This window comes from Aquarana catesbeiana, linkage group LG11 (genome assembly GCF_042186555.1).
Source record: "Aquarana catesbeiana isolate 2022-GZ linkage group LG11, ASM4218655v1, whole genome shotgun sequence".
NCBI lineage: Eukaryota > Metazoa > Chordata > Amphibia > Anura > Ranidae > Aquarana > Aquarana catesbeiana.
The window spans coordinates 232744766-232766868 of record NC_133334.1 but is presented as its reverse complement, the minus strand read 5'-3'; the positions used below and the strand labels follow the sequence as shown (position 1 = coordinate 232766868).

General features: G+C 41.6%; 1 protein-coding gene across 2 annotated transcripts in view; it reads right to left on the bottom strand.

The window, feature by feature from the left end:
• GNAO1 (G protein subunit alpha o1) overlaps positions 1–22103 on the bottom strand; it is a 366081-nt gene that overhangs the window by 105045 nt on the left and 238933 nt on the right. For both annotated transcript variants that reach the window (XM_073605497.1, XM_073605496.1), the window contains exon 4: positions 4800–4960. In XM_073605497.1, the coding sequence (XP_073461598.1) occupies positions 4800–4960 (161 nt within the window). The remainder of the gene's footprint in view (positions 1–4799; positions 4961–22103) is intronic.

Here is a 22103-nt window from a genome sequence, read left to right as displayed (position 1 = left end):
ATTTACCTTTTAACTTGATTTGTAAATCAACAATAATTTAATGATTAATATGAACAAGGTATTAATTCAGTGACAGGCCTCATACAAAGGCCCATTTTTTCCTCCTCTTTGCTGTTTATTCTATATCAGGAATGGAAGTTTGCCACTGCCATGACTAGGTTGTGTCAGATCACATTACTACAAGCTCAACATGGGGGTTGATTTACTAAAGGCAAATATCCTGTGCAATGCAAGTGCAGTTGCTCTGAAATGAGGAAAAAGCTCAGAAATGAGAAAGCTCTGGTGATTTCTATCATCCAAACATGTGCAAGAAAAAATTATGTTTTTTTAAAAATTCTCCTTGCATGTGATCCAGTATTCTTTGCAAAGTGGAGCTTTACATCATTTACTAAGCTCTGGAGCAACTGCACAGTATATTTGCCTTTAGTAAATCAACCCCAAAGTGTCCATCACTGACCTGGTGGTACACTTGAATAACTTTTGCATTATATTATAATGGAATTACATAGGATTAAAGAAAAAAAATAAATCTCACAGGTAGACTATAGAGACACATGCACAGATTTGATTTTCACACACACTGTTCCTGGCCTGGTGACTTTACATAGAGAGACACAGCACTCTACACACAGATTGCCATCTTCTGATATGATCTGCATTGAGCAGCAGCATTAAGCAGGCAGAGATCTTGGAGTTGCTATGGAAACCAGGGATTTACCGAGATGCAGAAGGATTGGCTGGGAGCAATGGGGAAGCCTCCAGCATGGAGATTTTACAGCTGGGCAGCATCTCCTGTCTCCGTGTCAATTGTGTGACAAGGACTAGTGTAACGGAGTAAGACACCACTGTGCCTTCCAAACATGATTAATGCCTTTCATTATCGTGGGGGGGGGGGGCACAATAGGATAGCGGAGGAATGATGAGAACGTGGCAGTGGAATGATGCCTGCACATACGTGGGTGGCTGGAAAAAGGGAGTGGCTGAATGATGGCTGCATCCCCTGTACCCTGGAGATGATGTGTTCTCTCCGGGGTACAAGGGATGCAGTAGGATTCTCTCTACGTGTCAGCAGAAGGCCAATATTAACAATCGTGTTTGCTATAGTTTAAGCACCACCCCACACTAAATCTGTATAAAAGAAATACCACAGATATTCCTGTGCTAATGGGAGAGCATGTCCTACCCTCCAGTTCTATAGTGTCTGATGAATGCCATTTATTTCCAAGGACAGCCTCTGTATTGAAATAAATTACACTGGGAGATTTAGAAAGATGCCAACATTTTTGATTGGCAAATAAATTCAAGATGTACCGTATATATTAGGGATGCACCAATACCATTTTTTTTTTTTTTTTTTTTTAACACCGAGTACCATCACCTTTTTGCAGGTACTCATCGATACCAATTACCGTTACCTATCGCCTAGGAAGAGGGGTGGTTTGAGAGGTGGAGGGGGGTGGTTGTTAGGGAGCTGGGTGACAGCAGGATGGGAGTAGAAGGTGAGGGCAAGGTGGTTGAGGGTGGGGTGAAATAGGGATTGTGGGGTGGGAGAGTTGGGATGGAAAAGGCTATTATCACTGAGGGGGAAGAGGATGGGGATAGGAGGGTTATTGGGAGACATGGGGGCAGAGGTGATAGCTTGTAGAGGGAAGGAGGAGGCAACAGGCAGAAGTGACGCCAGAGACTGCAGGCATGGTACGGGAGACAGCCAGAGACTGCAGGCATGGTACGGGAGACAGCCAGAGACTGCAGGCATGGTACGGGAGACAGCCAGAGACTGCAGGCATGGTACGGGAGACAGCCAGAGACTGCAGGCCCTGAGTGTGGGGATTGGAGAGAAGCTCAGCGGCCACAATGTCCATGGTGGGGGGCCACAACTGAAATCTGGGGAGCACCCCCATAGATATGGCCGCATCTTCTGTCTCTCGCGGGAGAGGAGCTGGCCAGACAGAACCGCTGCTCAGTGTAACAGGATACCGCCCATACAGTGTCTACATACAGAGACCCTCCTATTCTCTGCCTCAGCATCCAGCCAGGGAGAGCCCAGATCCAGTGCTCTGTGTGGCCGGGAGTACCCTACTGAGGATACTGCTTTGTGGGATGGGGAGGAAGAGGATACTGCCATGGGGGGTACAGAGTAGAGGACACTAATGGGAAAGGGGGGTGACGTGTAGGGGGGCAGGGGACATTACTTTTGGGGGGTACAGGACACTAATGGGGGGGGGGGGGGCAGAGGACACCACAGTGGGGGGTTGGGGTGTGCGTGATGTGAAGGGAGGCAGAGGATATGTTTATGGGGGGAAAAGGACACTACAGGGGGGTGATGTGAAGGGGTAGAAGACACTGCATTGGGGGGTACAGGATACTACTGTGGGGGGGGGGGGGAGAGAGAACACTACAGTGGTGGGGTGATATAAAGGGGGAAGATAAAACTGCTTTGGTGGGGGGGGGGGTACAGAACATTACTGTGGGGACGGGGGGGTGATGTGAAGGGGGGGCAGAGGACACTACTGTGGGGGGGTTGGTGATATCAAGGGGGGCAGAGGGCACTACTGTGGTGAGTTCTTCAGGACATCTTTTTATTAGAAGCTTAATAGTTTTTTTTCCCCCCCTTTTTCTTTTTTTTTTTAAAGCGCCCTGCCTAGTAACCTGGCTGCATTATAGTTAACCTGTCCCTTTGCACTGGAGAGGCGAGTGCAAAGTTGCATTGACAGCGACACTTGTGAACACCTTGTACAACCCATATCTCAGATTTAAGCAGCAGATTAAAAACTAGATAGATTTTTTTTTTACTGCAAGTGCATTATACCAAATGTAAATTGGCTGTATTTGAAAAAAAAAATAGCTTGAATTTAACATAGCTTAAATATCTGAAATTAAAATTTCTGTTCTGTGGTTAGTACCGCTTTTAAATAAAGTAACATGCATTTAAGGTCACTCAGAATACTGAAACAAGAAAATTTATGCTGGAGGCTATAATTTAAAAGGTCAGTCCACCCATGGCAGATAATCCAGTTTTTTGGCAGAAGCTGCCAACTTGAATCACCTACTGACTTTTTTTTTCTTTTTAATACATAAAGACTTCAGTGGACAGAGCTAACACTCAACCAGTTCTTGCGTGTACCTCACCTGCCTAGGAGTCTCACTCCTCATGATAGAAGAAATCAAATATCACTTTTATAATCTCTAGAAATGAATTATAAAAATAACAGGAAGTCTGAAATGCCCTCTACATGGAAGCGGGAGATGGGTAGAGAGGGGAATTCAGGGGTCAGGTAATCAGACTTCCAGAGGAAGTGAAGCCTGCAAAGCATTGCCAGGCTCCTGCAGATACTTCCTACAGCTCCCTGCCTATACAGACATACAGGCTTACAGTTGAAGAGCTGGAGGAAGTGTCAATGGACTAGGACTGTAGTGATTATAGCACTTGTATTCCATTGAGAGCTACATGTCCATCTGCTGTGGTGGCAGCTCTGTGATTGAATGGCGTGGCTGGGAGTAACCCCCCCAATACAGTGGGTTTGGGGGACGTTTGCTTGGCAACATGTTCCACTCTAAAAAGGGTTGTAACACTTTGAAAAAGGTGGAGTTGGCTTTTTCTATTTTAATTAGAGACGTCTGATGGCATCTTGTATTACATAGATACTCCAGCAGGGAAATCTCCTTCACATAATCTCCAATTCTGTTTCTGTCCACCTTGCCTTTATGCATGATCCTGCCCGACTATCTGTTTCAGCACCTCTTGTCGTATTCTCCATAAAAAAAAACCCAACAAATAAAGCATGAAACACATAATATGGTCATGGCAGGTGTGCAGACCCAGGACCTCAAGCACCAACAACCTTTATTTTTCTGCAGCAAACCAGGAAAATTGCATAATTGCACCTACCTACCACTTCACAAAGGATAATGCTTTTGTAGTCAGTTATTATCTGATGGGGTGGGCCGTGCCAGTACAGACAATGCAAATGGGGCTACTTCTCTGTGCCTATTGCAAACCTTATCAATGTCAATCAAGGAACGGAGGAGCCAAAGCTTGCTACCTTGTCTACAAGCCCAATCTGCCATTATCAAAGAGTGAAATATCAATTCCGAGTAGACTTATAATTAATGGAGTTTTGCAGTGACATGAATCAAACGTTTCCCATAGTACTCTTTCTAAACCTAGGCGTGCAACTCTAACCCTGGGTTCACACTAGTGCGATGCGGGAACCAGCGCGATTCCAGCGACGGTTCCCGCATTGCTCCTCTCTTGCAGGCAGTTCACACTGCCTTGTGCGAACCGCTGCGGTAATGACACCCCCAGTTTAGTTCCCAAATGGCAGTGCGAACTGTGAACTCGCACAGGAATCAGATCGCATAGGTCAGAACACCCATGCGATCCAATTCTAGTGTGGGGAAAAACAAGTCCCTGCACTATTCTGTGCAAATCCAATGCAAGTTCAGCCATACAGCTGTATGGCTGAACTCGCATTGCTCAGAGATCGCATGTGATCAGCACCTGTGGGGAGGGTGCGAATCACATGCGATCTCTGAGATCGTGCTAGTGTGAACCCAGGCTAAGAGCCATAAGCCCAAATGGCATTTATGAAGGATTCATCAAATTAGCCACATTTGGGGCAAATACATTAAAATGCCTAAGTACCTCTATCCTGGACTCCTGAAGCAATCAATCTATCCTGAAGCAAGTCATACCACAGGTCCACGTAAAAGGACCCATTCAAAATACAAGTTTCCATGTAAAGCCCAATTCTTCTCTGATAAAAACATTTATTTTACCACATGAACAGACTACATACTATTTAGCAGAGTCGTTAAGCTGATATTCTCTGGATCGGTTGAAGCATTCCTGAATTCCAGAATCTGCCCAAAGTCTCATCATAGCCGAGAGCAGTTCAGGAGAGAAAGGTTCTGTATCTTCCATGCGACTCACCACATCACACACCATTTTGGCATCGGCCTGCGAAAGACAGAAAAAAATGCAAGTTAGATAAAGCGATCACCCAAGGAGTTTGCCTCTGCATCCCTTACCTCAGCACTTTTCTCTGATTACGTGTACAGATACTAACCACTGCTAAATCTATGGAAAAGACAGACTACAAAAATTACTAGTTTAAGAATGGGAATAGTTAAATCAGCTACAATGGAAACAAAAAAAAATACTGTTACCACACAGGTACACTTACTGTATAAATACCACTACAGGAAAAGATTAATCTACTGCAGACACAGAGATTGCATATTACCTTGCTGGAAACCTAGGCAATTCAAACTAAGCATGCAATTAAAAAGTGCAAACATGGTGGTTATCTTCAGAAAAAACACTGCCAACATCATCAGGAGATCCATGGGATTAACCAGCTGAAGTTATATGAAACTCTTGGCCTTTTTCTGTAAAAAATTGTATTGACCTAATCCTCCACCAGCCCCACAAACCTTAACAACTTCAGCCCAGGAAGATTTTTTCCCCCCTTCCTGACCAGAGCAATTTTTGCGATTCGGCACTGCGTCGCTTTAACTGACGTTTGCGCGGTCGTGCGACGTTGCACCCAAACAAAATTGACGTCCTTTTTTCCCCACAAATAGAGCTTTCTTTTGGTGGTATTTTATCGCCTCTGCGGTTTTTATTTTTGTTGCGCTATAAACAAAAATAGAGCGACAATTTTGAAAAAAAAAAACACCCCACAATATTTTGTACTTTTTGCTATAATAAATATCCCCATTTTATTTTTTTAAAAAAGCACATTTTTTTCTGTTTAGGCAATATGTGTTCTTCTACATATTTTTGGTAAAAGAAAAAAAATCGCAATAAGCGTATATTGATTGGTTTGTGCAAAAGTTATAGCATCTACAAAATAGGGGATAGATTTATAGCATTTTTATTATTTTTTTTTTTTTTTACTAGTAATGGCAGTGATTTGCGATTTTTATTGTGACTGCGACATTATGGCGGACACATCGGACAATTTTGACACATTTTTGGGACCACTGGCATTAATACAGCGATCAATGCTATAAAAATGCATTATATACGGTAAAAATGTCACTGGCAGTGAAGGGGTTAACACTAGGGGGCAATCTAGGGGTTAACTGTATTCCCTGGGAGGTCATCCTAACTGAAGGGGGAGGGGACTGACTAGAGGAAGTGACGGATCGTGGTTCCTAGCTAATAGGAACACACGATCTGTCACTCCTGTCAGAACAGGGAAGTGTGTGTTTACACACACTCATCCCTGTTCTGCGTCTCCTGCTCACGATCGCTCGTGGCCGGCGGTCATCACGACAGTCGGCCACGAGCACCAGAACTCTCGCTGTGCAGCGTGCTGGCTTGCGCGCGTGCCTGCTATCCCGACCCCGCGAGCCGACGCATAGCTACGACAGCTCGCGCAGGGGAGCCAACCTGCCGCAGTATAACTGCGGTGGCTGGTCAGGAAGCGGTTAAACAATGTATTTTTTTCCTCAGAATCATACTCACCTAAATGGATGCAGCATCTGTCACCCAGCTGGCTCCAACACCACAAGTGGTGTTAGACCGCTCGGTTCTCAGGGCTCCGTGAGCAGATAGCTGGTGACTGTCAGTAACCACACCCTGCTCTGCCCCCTCCTCACTCATTGGAGCGCTGAGCTGTGGCAGGAGTGGTCAGCTGAGCCCCTTAGCGGCTTGCTGAGAAGCTAGCCGGGTGCTGGTCTAGGCATGTGGGAGGATCCGGACTCCATTATCACGATCCTGCCAGAGCCTGGACCAGCTCTGTGACCTCAGCCCTCTGCAGAAAATGGGTCACAGGAGTGCAGAACGAACTACACTCTTGTGATCCATAGGAGGAGTACAGCCAAACGAGGTTTGGTTGTACTTCTCCTTTTAGCTGACCATACACTGACTAAAATAAAGTTGATGCAGCAGGGACTGTCCTAGATTCAATCAGTGTGTGGAAGTACCTGCTGGAACATATTGCTGATAGGATACAGCTGCTGACCAGTGTGTTTTGATAGCTGCAGGTCCCACTGTCAGAATTGAATGTCCTAGCAGGGAGATTCCTCCATCAACCTTGCTTTTTTTTTTTTTTTTTTTTGGCTGTAAGAAAAATAATTACAGTGTATGGCCAGATTTACGATGGTTTATGGAGGCTGTTCATTTAGAGGCTGGTCATTACATTAAAGGACAATACGGAGGAGTGGGCAAGGCCAAGCTTGACCCATAGGAAAAGTCTAAGGGTTGCATATAATTTCAGCTGTCTGTAGCTCTAGGGCTCGTAATGGTTTGACATTGGATTTTTACTGACCACAAGCTATGCGTATGCACTTTATTTTAATAATATTCTTAGCTTGAACTGAAAGTTTGTGATAGATTTAAAAGTCATTGATAGGAGGTTAAAGACTAGGTTTGGGTTCAGGCAAAATGGTTAGGTTTAGGTGCCAGTTTGAGGTAAAGGCTGAGGTTTAAGGAAAAAAAAAAAAAAAAACTATTTGAGTACACCTAAAGCGGTTATTTGCAGTGATATGCTCATCAGCGGCTGTGTTCAGCGATTATCCCTTGGAATGCTTTCTATCCAATAGGCTTCCATGTTACAAGAAAGTTACAAAAGTATTTTAATTGTGAGTTTTCCCTTCAATCTATGGCTGCTGCTAACCTGACTTCAAATGAAGGTAGACCAATTAAAATATCAAAGCTATTAACAGCTTGCTTGTTTCATCTGGAAAATGATCACCCAATCCGGCTAAACATTGCCCAATAGGGTGATCATCTCCTGTCTAGGGCCATCAGTAAATGTATTAGGTGCACTTCCTCCCCAAGTTCTGTATTTAGAGCTGATCTGCATGTTGTTCCTTTTGATATTTAAACTACCAGCAACCACTCTACATCTAGTTGTTTCCCCACATGAGACGTCAAATGCAGCAAAAGTGTGAGATAATCAAATCCACAATATAAAGTGTCACGATTCAAGTATCCAAAGAACCTCTTTTCCTGATTGTGCTTTCCTTTCAGAGGAGAACAAAAGTCCTTCTGAAACATTACACAACATCCCCCATCAATGAAAACAATAACGTATATGAAGTCAGATTTTCATGGTCCTTGTTCTCCTGCCTTAGTCGTGTGACATTTTGACCATACCTAGAGGCAGAACATTACGGTTTCAGAAAAAAAAAGTTAAAATTAGCATATCACTGGACATTTTAGAAAATCTTCAGTCAGTTTCTAAAGCAGTCCATACATTTGAACTATGTATGGGCAGGCTGAATGTACTAAAGTTGATTGATCGATCAACTTGTGTACAACCATTTTTACATGTGATTGCTGCTAGCAGCTGTTATAGCTGCTAGCAATAATCACCAATTTCCCCCAGCAGGGACGGCTTCCCTCGCCGGGAAGGTGCAATGGCTGCACGGGAGGGACTCCCCCATCAACCGTGTTGATAGTGGAGTCTATCGATTTTCTTCCCTACAACCCGTAGTTGCAGGAAGAAAATCGCCCGTTTATGGCCAGCCTAAGATTTAAAGGTTAACTATTTTAATGCTCTATGGAAAACTCTACTTACACTCATTATCCAATGGCTACCTATGATAGAAAAAATAGCGCTCAAGGGAAAAACTGTTTTTGAAGAAAAGGCCAGAAGATTTTGTTGGTAGACACCACCGCTGGGCCAATTCTGTATGGTGAGCAGGATATTCTGGTATCCGTACCTAACAGTTGAAGGGTCTCATGGATCTGTCTTGTCTGTATGTCCAGACATATTTGCAAAAACGCTTAGCAAAGAAATATTGTCGATAGCCCCTTTACAAAATACTACCCACTGTATGCATAGAAAAGACAATTCCATAGGTGTGTATAAAAACAAAAACACTAAATGCACTCCTGCAACAGTTTATTACAAAATAGTTTAATTTGATAACGCTCTGGAAACAGGAGTTAAATTACATCACCACTATAGTAGTTCGTTCTATATCATGCCCATCAGAGCAAAAATGCTTTTGACATCTGAATGTGAGGCTTCATTAGATCCCAGAGCCCAATTAATTGTGTGTGAGAAGCAACGCACTTATATTTGTCCCTCTACAGGGGGCATTCCATGCTGGGCCTAACCTTTAACACAAATCCCCCCTCCCTGGGCACACTGGGCATGATTTGCATTTGAAATGTATATCTTTCATTGGGCCTAATATTCAGCATCCTGTCCCCCATGTGCCGTCTTGGAGCCCCTCCTGGTGGAGAACTGGGCCTCGCTAGCTTCTATAAATATGAGAGAAGGGGGCCATTTCATGAAAAGCTCCGAAACAGAAGGAACACAAATGGAGGGTAGTTATTCAGACCAAGACTAACACTCCTGTATAGAATCCACTCCAACTGATGAGAGCATTTTCGTTTGGTGAGACAGTCATTCTTTTCAACCCAAAAACATTTTCTTTCATTTCTCCACAATGTTTTTCTTTCATGTCTGAATAATTAATAAATATAGTTACGTACAAGTGCCTCTACAATTTTCAACTATATTTTGAATGTTTACTTTATGAAGGACTTTCAGATTTACAAATGCTAGCATAAATGAAAAGGGTGTATTTGCTCACTATATTTTAGAGTGTTATTTATTCAAGAAATAAAGGAAATTCTGTTGTCATGGGCTACAGAAATAAAAGGAACAGTTTTTTAATTGCTTTTGTAATTAAAGACGACTTGGCTTGGCCATCACTTGATTAAAAAAAAGTTTTAAGTGGCTCTTGAAATATGAAAAGTGCTGGAAAACTGAATAGGTAATGTACTTTACTCCAGCGAGAATTGCCTGTCTTATCTCGCCTCTTGCTTCAGAGGGAGTCAGGAGATTGATGACATGACCCAGATCTGGTGGAGTTACCTATGGATAAGGGATTATACCATGATTAATTCAATCTTGTTGATCAATTTCCAAAAGGATCCTTGGGAGGTTTTCCTCCATAAACCTATTGACAACATTCCTTTTCATAGCTATAAGCTTATAACACAAATATTCGTAGCTACCAAACTATGGCCAAAGCATTGAAATCTCCATCTCTCAATTTCCTGGAAGTCAAAAGCCATACATAGGGAAAATTTCATTATGAATAATTAACCTTCATAATGGAGGAATCTCATGATAAATTACCCATTTAATTTGGCAGCCATGGGTAAATTACTCTCCCACCTCACAGCAGACCGTCTCTATCCCTGGGACCCAGACTTGCCTCTCTACTTTGAACAAATCCTGACTCTTTCTGGTTTATAAACCTTTCATAGCTAAAATGGCAACCTCTGAGGACCCTTCCTTCACCTATTTTACTTCCCTTATTAATCTCCTTTCTTAGTCAACAACAGTTCTGAGAGTAACCTTTGCAGGCATCTGCCTCCTCACTAAAGAACGACCACAGTAGTGCCCTAAATCTCCTTGAATACTCCAGTTTTTCTGGCACATCTCTCCTAGCCAAACAGGCTTTTCCAGTGCTTCTGTCACACTTCTATTTTCAGCAAGCCTTTTTCTGACATTGGCAATTGTAGGTGGCACTTGAAACCTGGCACAGATTATCTGTTCTTTCTATAATGATGGCATTTTGACAGTGGATATATTAAAGTGGAGCTCCTCCTAAAAAAAAATTAAAAAAAAAAAATTAAAAGACAGCAGCTACAAATACTGTATCTGCTGACTTTTAAAATAAGGACACTTACCTGTCCAGGGCACCTGTGATGTCCTCATCTGAAGCCGACCCATCACAGCCTGGTTCCCTACTGTGCATGCGCGAGTTGCGCTGCACATTCATGCGCGGTCTCTGCTGTGTTCTGGGACCTGTGCGTCTCCCAGAAGACAGTGGAGGGAACGGAAGTGGGGCCAGACATGGCGTAGATCACAGACACGGCTGTGATCTTTCGCCGGAAGTGGGAGCAAATACCCGTATTAGACAGGTATCTGCTCCCCCCTGAAAGGTGCCAAATGTGAAACCAGAGGGGGGGCAGGGGAGGAATCCGGACAGCAGAAGTTAAATTTTTGGGTGGAACTCTGCTATAGGATTCTGCCTTTAACCCTTTTTGCCCCCTTTTTTTTAACCTAAAAAAATCCCCCTTATTTCCAAGTCCAGTGATGTCATGGTTGCTTCCTATTTGTACAGCAGCAGTAGGCATTCTTCCAGGACTGAGTAGAACTCATGTAATGAGTCCTGGAGTACTCCGAGCCCAGCCTGTGGGTAACCGCATGTAAACTACAGGCTGGGTTCACAGGAAATGAGCAGAATGATGCGAGTGTCATCCAGCCCACAGGGAACAGCAGGTGCTGGATAAAGGACAATGATGGGGACAGCACTGGAGAGTGGAGTACGTAGGAAGAATCTCAATTTTTTTTTTTTACTTGGGGTGGTGAAAAAAAAAAAAAAAAAAATATGGGTGTTCCAGTTTAAAATGAAAGCCCCTATATAAAAAAAAAAAAAAAAATAACCAAGTGACAATGTCAAGTATAATCAAACTAAGCAAACACAGGGTAAAGAAAAGATAATTATAATGGAGAAATGGTTTAGAGGAAAAGATGTATCATTTTGTAAATTAGAGTTCTCAAAAAAGCATAAGGATGCAGGCATACAAAGTGCTTTAATGCATAGCATGGTGCTCCAAGTTGACATCTAAAAAACTGCTTATCTGCAGGAGGTGATGCATTATTCTGTACTGTACACATTCTTAAATGACAGTATCACCAAGCACCATTATACAATCAGCAATGCAGCAGAACATACTGTATATAGGCAAGAAAACAAATGGGCAAGTGATACAAGGCAAAAGCAAATGAAATGGTTGACAATGATGTCTTCTAAAAGGTCATATCATTGACCATTAACAAAACCTTTATAGGGTCTCCCGATTCTTCAACCTTCAGCTTAAAGTGGACCTGAACGTAAAAAGTGAAGACTTGCTATCTTAGTAGAAACGTGAAATTATTTTGCTTGCGTCTTGAATTCCTTTGGCAAAACAGCAAGGTGCTTCCTAACATGTGAGTGTGCCTAGGCACTCCGGTTCTGTAACAAACAAATGGCCCCTGCCCCCACCTATAACTGGCCTTCACACCAAGAAGCACATGGAAGGGCAAACGCATGAAAGACAAAAACAGAACATTCCATAGCTCAACTCACCAACCAGTCTTTCACGCGTTTGCCCTTCCATGTGCTCCTTGCTGTGAAGGCCAGTTATAGGTGGGGGCAGGGGCCATTTGTTTGTTACTGGTGTAAATATGGTCCGGGACACACTGGGCACCTTCGCTGCCACTGTGCTCTTGCTGTCTGTCCAGTGTGCTCCTGTTCCTTTAAGAGGGATTGGGCTGCCTCCAGGCCCACCTGCCCCTCATCTATCCATTTAATGCATGTGCTTCCCTTGTGGAGACGCTAGCTAGTGGAGACGTAGCATTAGGACTGCAAGCAATACACAGGGTGCCGTGAAGAGGCTTTGCAGCTTACGTATGTGTTTCCAAATGCATGAAAACTAAACCCGTGTTTTTAACGCAGACTGTTGGACAGGTTAATTTGGTCGGTTGGCAGACTGGTTGGTAAGTTGAGCTGTGGAATGTTCTGTTTTTGTCTTTCACTCCTGTTCTGTAGCCTTTTAATTGTATATCAGCAGTCTGAAATGCTCTGTTGTCTATGTTAAGTTTCAAGAGATTTGGAATGAGATTTGATAAAGTCACTCTTGAACTGCCTTCTGTTTTCCAGAGGGCCTACTGGAGAACAAGCTACGGATCTGCAGTGCAAAGAACTACCTCCCATTTTCTGTTGCTTCTTGTATATTACCCCCACCAGTCATCAAATCACCCCTACCAAGATGGTTACCTCCAGACACAGACACACAGTGCAGAACAAAGCATGATACATCAGTAATGGGGAAAAGATCAGCCGTAGGGAACCTATAGGTAATACTGATGTCTAGTCTTTTACCCTTTGCTTGTGTTTCCACAGCACTGGTCCTCTAGGCCGCCCCACTAATTTGCGAAAAATAATACTATTAACATTCAAAAATGATGCGTCTGTGTATTTGCTAATTGTAGCCATCATTTCTACTCCGGGATCAAGCATTATACACTCTGAACTGGCTCCTGTGTGCCTTTTAGTATTTGCATGGTCTGCTATGGGAAAGGTGTAGAATGGCTTACACATACTACAGTCTGATTAAAAAAAAATAACACTTGGATTGTATTGGAAGTTACATTGTGCAGTGTTCCCAAGGCAAAAAGCAATATGATCCTAAAAAAAAAAAAAAAAAAAAAAAAAAAAAAAAGTCATTGAATTTGTCATAAGTGAACGGGCAGGAAAACCAGGTCAATTGGTAAACTGCTAATTTTTTTTATTCTCTGGAATATATGAAAAAGATTTGTCTGTTCTACAGAGAATCAGACAATTAATGAATCAAGACTGACAGGATTCGTAAATTGCATAATCTTCTGAACATCAGATGCATCCACATGCAAATATTCATAAGAATCAGAGTGAATAAATCATTCTCCTGGTCTGATCATCATTACAAGGAATCTGCAAAAAACCCCAGTCTGAAGGACAGTAAGACTATTTATAATGAAAGAAAACTGTACCCCCGTGTGTAGTCAAGTCTTACTATTACTTTACATCTAATAGCTCCATGGGAGGTATTCCCCCATGAACACCGAATGTTTTGATGGGGGAAATGAGAAATTTTCTTTCCTTCAACACATGGTTGAAGGAAAGAAAATTGGTGAATGTATGGCCTTACTAACAGGTCATTATTTTTGTCTTTACATATGTAGTCAGGAAGCTTTTTTTGTACCTTATCACTGTCAGTAGCAGAATGTTTTATAGTATTAGCCTTTGATCAGTACAAAAAAAGTTTGGAGTTTTGTATAGACCATTGGGAATTAACCGAAAAAATAACCTTACAGTGGCATCCTACACTGTATACGTTGGCCAAATTTTATTGCTCACAGTCACCTTTATGCTGGCGAGATTGTGGCGCCATTGGCTCATTATTCCATATACTCTGGAAACGTAAACACCTCACCAGTTTTTGGAGGAATTACTATCTGAAGTTACTGGTTTCCTGACACCTCCATTACCCGCACTGGCGGTTCTAAATTTAGGAACTGATAACTTCCCCGGGCATTTACACACTATAGTAACTTGTGTTCTCTTAGCCACCAAATTAGTGACTGTTAGGCATCAGAGCACACATATTGCTCCCAACCCTTCAGAAGCAGTAGAGCCCATTAAAACCAATTTCTTTCATGAAAAATTACTAGATTTGAGATGTAAAAAGGACCTAGTTTAGGAAAAGACTTGGAAACCATGGTCCTTGTGGATGGCTAAACATAAGGCCGGCCATACACAGTTTGAATCTCAGCCGGATTCAGCAGAAACTGTCCGAGATTGGAACCATTATTGGGGAGGCGGAATGTACCAAGTTAATCGATTGATCAATACAACCAACCTGCCGGATTCGCTTGAGATTATCGTTAGCGGCTATAGCATATTCACTTTTTCCCAGCAGGGACAGCTTACCCTGCCAGGAGCAGACAATAGCTCAGCAGGTGGGATTCCCCTGTCAGCACTGTGTGTTGATGGGGGAATCTTGTACATTTCTTTCCTGCAAACCAATAAAATGGCCTGCCTAGGTAAACTTGTATTTACTATTTAAACTTCTATAAATGTAAAAGGATCCCTTTGTACTGCTTACTAAAGCTTAGTACACATGATGAGATTATCGGACGAACGATAATCCGTTGTGGTTTGCATGCTAGTCTCCATATCGAAAAACGAATAGGTTACCAAAGTTCTCAGACAGAATAAAAATTTGGAGTTAATGTAATGGGTTTGTATTGTATTTTGAAACTAAAACTGTACGGATTAAAAACAAAAATCGTACGATCTGGGATGAGAAAATTTTGTGTGTTTGCTCCTTTGGAAAATTTCTGATGAAGGCTGTGTACTAACGATAAGATTATCATATAATCGCTTATTTTTCATACAATATTCTGACCATGTGTACAGGGCATTACTCTCTTCCCTATTCTTTTTCCTATCACTACTACTTTGTTTACGTATGTTTCCACTTGGTAGACACTGGTTGTATGTTGTTATCTTTTATTTTTAGTTTATTGGCCAACTCAAAGAAAACCTATGGTCAAAATTAAGAACGTTAATGACGTTTGGTGAAATTTAAAGCCAAAAATTTGATATATTGCAAATTACATTATTATATGATTATAGCAATCAGTTTTCTTTTCTTAGTCTTTTCCCCCACTTAGGAAGAGCCCCATCTACCAGTTTTAGAAACATCTTCAGAGAGGGGTGACGAATATCTTTCCAAAGGAGTAAAATGTGTTTCTGTGCAGAGATGCACAGCAGCCGAAGCAGAGTGCTACTCATAAGCTGAGGACTGAAGTGCTCAAGGGCCCCCAGCAACAAGATCTCAGTAGTTTTAGGGGCAGCATACTTGTAGAAGTTAAACAGAATGCAAGGTGTTATATTAATGTATGAAGGGAGATCTTGACATTCATCCACACCCTCTCTCCTCTTGTCCATTCTCAGAAAGCTTTGCATACTGTGAATGGCATCATCCACAAAGACAGAGTGCAGAACATGGCAAGTCAATAGGGACTAGTTCTTTACCCTCTGCTTGCCCTTCATGTTTCCTAATTTGGGCCATGCTTTTAAATAAAACTATCCAGCACGTGGTGTAGACTGTACAGCACAGTTATAAAGCCTTCATCATATCTGGAGGAGTACATACCACTCAAATTCTAATATATATGGATATGAAAGCTGCAGGCCACTGGCCTGCCATGGAACTAAATACCAGGCCTTTCTGTCCTCGTCACCAGAAAAGCACTTGGGTGCAGACTCAAGAGAAGCTCAATTAATGAGCTTCGTTACCATGGCAACATTTCATCTCCCAGCCGCCTGAGCCCAGCGGAAGATACGTGTAAAAAATGAATAGGGAAAAAAAAAAAAAAAAGCAAGCTCAGAGAAGGAAAATATGAGGAACAGCATCAAATAGAAACCACAAAAAGGGTGTGTTCCAGGGACGGGTATGATTCTCTGGCTGTTCCAGACTACACTATTTTTAGGAGTTCTACACATCATGGGATTTCTTAATCCCTTACAGCATGCATTTTTTGTACCATCCATCCAAGTAGCATTCGTCAGTTTTGTAAGACTCTGTATAGATTGAAATTGTACTGCATAACATGAATATTGAAATAAAAATTGATGGTGATGTATAATATTAATGTGTATAAATAAGTAACTAGGAGAAATGTAAAATGTACAAAACACTTTCTATAGACCAGTTTTCTGACCTCTCTGCACAATAGTGCAACGGGTTTCCACTTTTCTTTCCAAAAATATCTACCTGTTTAGACAGTGGCACACATACAATGCCGATAAAATTCTGAATGTGATAACACAGAGCCTTCTCAAGAAGGGATCTTTATTTAGTTTACTGAGAAAGCCAAACAGAAGACATAGCCAGCTTGGGGGGGGGGGGGGGGGGGGGTTGTAATTGTCGAATTCTTGCCAACATGCTGGTATTGGTATCCATTTATCAAAATAAAACATAGCTTGGTTGAGAAACCCTTGGCATGTGCACCATCATTTTATCCTCTAAAATCAGAACATATTTCTGGGCTGTCTTGTCTTTCTATTTCCGAGCCTGGGGGGGTGGGGACGGGGGGCAGGAAATTGCCGCACAACCTCTAATTGATATCAGTCACATGGCACAGGAAGGTATTACATTGTCAGTTAGCCTCTATGGGTGGTAGAAGTGATGGAGAGGAGCAGTAGGGCACACGAAATGGCAGAATCCCCATTAATGTTACTGTGGCGCTACTAATGCACAGAATGGTTACCCAGATCAGACTGAGATTGAGTGTTTTATATATTAGGAATGCTATCTGCAGAGCAATATAGTAAAAGCTAAGGCACATCAATTAAGGGTAAGGAATACTGCAGATGAAAAAAAATTGCCTTGACATCCACTTTAAACAAGATGAATGAAAACAATGTGATGCGAATGATCAGCTTTACATTTACACATACGAGGTTTCTCCTGAAAGTACTGTATTTGCTCTTTAATATGTACTCCATTTTCTGTGTAGATTTCCAAAAATCTAACTACAGAACCCCACGTACAGCCCACTCACTGTGCTAATCTTGCTCATCTGTGACACAGGTGTAACTATGCAGCCAAAGCATTATAAACTACAAAGCAGAAAATGAATTTCAAGTACGCCTTTTCCATGTTTTTATATTCCATAAATAACTTATTGATTGCGCTGCGTTTAAGGAAATGCAGCCGTTGGCTTTTTGACATAAATACCAAGGCTGCGTTTCTCTTTCAATCATACTGCTGAAGTAATCCATCTTGCAAACGCAGCACTTTATTAACCTAGAGACTAGAAGGATAATCAAAAACAATAAAAACAGAATAACTGAACTGGACTAGGCTCAATGTGGATTATTAAAAGAAGATTCCGTTATCTAGCTGCAGAAAATGTATTGATTTACTCAGCACGCTATGATGGAACTTTTAAAGGGCAACTGCACCCAAAAGTGACATTATCTTGATTGGTAAAAGGTGGGTTAAATCCCCTTTTGAAGATTCTAGTGAGGGGAGTTTGTGCCCCATGAACCTTCCCACAAGTCCACAAAAAAAAAAACAAAAACAAAAAAAAAAAAAAAAAAAACAACACAACTTTTTATTCCTTTCTCTGATTGTAATAATATTTGGGCAGAGTTGGGATTTCTGTCCTCAAAAAGTATGTCACTTTAATTTAAAGCGTAACTCCACTTTTGTTGAGAAAAAAAAAACATTCCCCTCTGGGTGATCTATGTACATTGCAAGGATTTTAACAAATTTTGCTGCAGATCCCTACCTTTTGTTATTCTGAATAAATCCCTGTGTGTTTGTCTCTATCCATGTGGGAAAGTGAGTCTAATGGGAGTGGTTTCATAATGATCAATCAGCTGTGCATCTGCAAGGCTCTAATGAGGAAAGCTGCTGGGCCTGCATCCCTTTAGATGTGATTTTTGTTGCAGGGGATGCCTGAAATCTGACTTGTTTCTGGGGGGCGTTCTGTACACAGTCTGTGTACAGAACACCTCCATGTAGCCATATTACATTGCATTTTCAGAAAATTACAGAGTTGCATATTGAAAAGGAAAGGCAATTTTTAATAACATTCAACAATTTGACTTGTGTCACAATTGTATATGCTATATTTTTCTTTTATTTGCTATTTTTTTCCCCATGAAAGTGGAGTTACCCTTTAAAGTGGTTGTAAACCTTAGGCATGAAATATGAATAAAGCATATCCCTCTAAATAGTCATTTTCGTCTGAGCTCCCTTCTTCTATTAGTAGGAGTCACTTCTGGCAAGTTTTCCTGACACCAAGAGAAAAATGGTGACAGGGGAGGAAGCTCCAGCTGATTGACAGCCTAAGCTCTGTTCCTGTGTGCTGGGTGAAGGGGGTGTATCCCTTCCCTCCAATCAGCTGTCAGAACTCTGTTTACTGAAATCTGCAGTGTGAATTTTCAGCTCTCCGCCCCATTTTTTTGACAGCTTAGACAAGCTTTCTAAATTCTGCACTTTGAATCGATGCAGAAAAGAGAATATTACAGATAAACAGGTACAACCTATGTAGGAGAATTTATGTTATCTCTATCACCCGAGGCCAGACACTTCACTGGGTAGATGTAAGGGTTGACACAACCACTTTAAGGTGTAGGAAACCTGTTGGGAGTCTCTGCCTGTAGAATTTACCTTCCTATGTTGGGCCATCTGTTTGCTGAGTGGTTGTTTTGTAACCTCAACGCACAGATCTTTGCATTCCTCACTACACTGCATATACCAAGTTCCTTTGCTTGTGTTTGGGTCTTTTGAATATATACAAGGATTTGTCTCAGCGTAACGCTAGGCTTGAAGGACACAGGGATGTAAATGTTTGTTGAAAAGCTTTCTGAGTTTTTATGATGCTTCAGGTACATGCAGGATGACTACTTTACTGTGCGTTTTGCTTCTCCCCTCTGTTCAATGGTCCCAGTTTTTGCTTGTCTCGTTAAAAAACGCTCAGAATGGGTGAATGCAAAACTTTCAAAGCACTCCTAAGAATTTCTGTGTTCTTTAGAATCCGTTGTTACCATCTCAGCCCAATGTTGTAAAGTTCTCATAACACCCAGTTTGTGTTCCCATGGGTGGTGGGGATCAAACAGATCAACACTGGTCTGTGTGCGTAGCTTTCCAGTAGACCACAATGTCCAAGTCACTGCCCTCCTCCACATATAACACAGTCCAAAAAGAGTAATTTGTTATTCTGTGCCTCTTCCCATGATTAATGGATTTGTGCACTAAAAGCATATATTTCTGATGTTCTAATCTTGACCCACATACCAGACACAAACCTGAACTGACTTGGTGTTATTCCCCTGAAAGAGTTAAAGGCTCTCCAGCCCCCCTCCATGTACAGGTAAGCAGCAATAAAAGATACAGGTGATCCCATGACATAGCCATGTTCATCTGTAGAAGTTATACTTGTGATTTAAAAAAATGGTGTTACAATACATTTCAAGCAAGGAACATACTTTGCCTGGCTTGACTTTTGTTCGACCTTCAAAAGTCTTATTTCATTTCAGATGTTCTATTACAGGTTTAAGAGCTTCTAAAGTGGGTATAAAAGTGAAAAGGGATACGACAACAAAAGGCCACCATTGTTTCTTTTAACTTCAATCCACGTACCTTTTTGAAAAATTCTTTAGAGTTCGGAATATAGTGTACTGTATAGCCAACTAAGGGTGATAGGATAGTAGCCAGATCTTTAGCAATGGACATATGTGGGATAAGATGTCGCCCAAAACCAAGCCACAGTGGGTTGGGGAAAAAACATGTCAGGGGCGTGGCTGGAACAGCCCTATCCACATCTGAATCACTGGGTCGGTTTTGAGCAGCATCTTACCCCTCATATGTCCATGCTTCTGAATTAGTCCACAATTCCTGCTCCCACTTCTATTTACCGGTAGGGACACCTGTTATCCTCCAGCTTTGAGCGTTGCTCCAAGTCTGCAAGTGATCACAGATCTTTCGTGATGTTATATGTAACAGAGTTGATATTGCTGACAAATGGTCTTAGAGGGGCACCTACTTTGTGTATCTTGTGGAGTCTGTAAAGGCATGGTGTAGATTCCCCAGGATAGAAACCAGATCCGGTCAATCCCCCTTGCTACTTTTACTGTATTCACCAGCACTGAAATGTTTTTAACATTCTTTGCCTGCAGATCAGTCTGCTTGGGAGCACCTATGTGTCCACTGCGGCTCCGAAACACATTAGCTGCTCTTCATCTGCTTGTTGTAACCAGCTGAATAAAGACTTCAGGCTCCTAAGAATTTTTCATTTGGCACTCTTTTTGACCTATTACGCTAAGTGTCAGCATCACGGAGAAGAATAATGGAATGGAAATCAGATGCATTTATGACCACAGTCCATCTCCCATTGTCTGCTGGCAGTATGGTAATGCTCAGGTCCCTATTTAGTGACGTAAGAGCCCTCTAATTTAGTGGGGCCAAGTTGAAAGGGGTGATTTGGTACATGACAGGACCGCCAAGACCCTCTGACAGAGTTGTTCATCTTCTACCAAAATGTGGTTGTTATTAAGGGGAGATTCTGTAGCTGTGTATTCTATTACAGGAACACATTGGCGTGCCACAGAAAAGTTCAGGCCCTTGGCCAAAACTTCTGTTTTAAAAGTTCTTTACCCAATTGTCTTTTTTGCTTTGGGTTGTTCCGCTTTCATCCATCCTACTGCGGGTTAACTCCTCTGGTTTAGTTATAGCTGGTCTGTTGTAGCAAGCTGGTGAATTAGTTGCTCTTAGCATATTGAACCAGCTAGGATTGTTTTGTAAATTCAACCACTCATTTTAGGATCTCAGCAGGTAGTTTGATGCCAAATTATATTTACTTTCATCAGCTTTCTGTCTCAAAGCATCAATGGTTGAATGGGTCTGTTTAAGCTGCCCATTTAGCTGCTATTTTTGAGTCTTTTGTAAAATCTTTTTTTTTTTTTAAACAGTAGAAGACCCTATGACCTTTTAGTGTGGAATCCAAGTGCAGACTGTTAGGAGTAAGGCCCTATTCACACCTGAGCGCTTTGTAGCTTGAAGCCTGAAGCTACAAAACGCTGGAGAGAAAAAAATAAATTATACTCTATGGAGATGGTTCACATCTCCACTCCAAAACGCTTGAAGCCAGAAGCTCCAAAATGCCAGACGCTCAAACAAGTTATGGAACTTTTTTTCTTGCATATTACAGGCGTTTTTCTTTTTACATTGGTGACCTTTTGACCTGTACAAAAACGTGGCAAAATAGCGCGAGTTTCTGCCTGAAAACGCTACGCTCAGGTGTGAATGGGGCCTTAGTCTATGATGTTGACACCTGAAGTTGAAGCATAGGAGGTTCCTATTTAGTACTTGCCTTGCTGTTTTCTTATATTCCAACACCAGGTTCAGGGTATACACCCCAAAACGACTCGCAAAATGGATAGCTAGAGATATTTTTGCACAATTAATGTTTGATGGACATTTCTTCATGTTTGTCTTACAACAGTCTATTTTTAAAAGGGGTTTGTCCATATGCATGATGTGGTGGTAATGGGTACATAATGTTTGTAATTCAGATCCATCTTTAAGTCCCTTGATTTGCCTCATTTTGAAAAAGCATTTGTCTATCACCACACAACTTAATAGATTCCAGTTACCAACAAGATTCACCTGTCACATTTAAATTCATACAAGATTCACTCATCAGCAAAAAAAAAAGAAAAAAGATTACAATTACAAAGTTCAGCTGTCACATTTAATGTGATACAAGATTCATTTATCAGCATACAACATAATAGAAGATTCACCAATCAGCTGCCACAATACACATAAGGTGAATCCTCATTAAAAAGGTTGGGCAGATGCTGTAAAAGAATGACTGACAAATGTTCAAACATTTGCTATGCAAATCCGTTATAGGGAGATCCCTAAATGTTTTCCATGGCAACCATCAGATTCTAAAATAAAAAAAAAATAAAAAAATGTGTGTGTATATATATATATATATATATATATA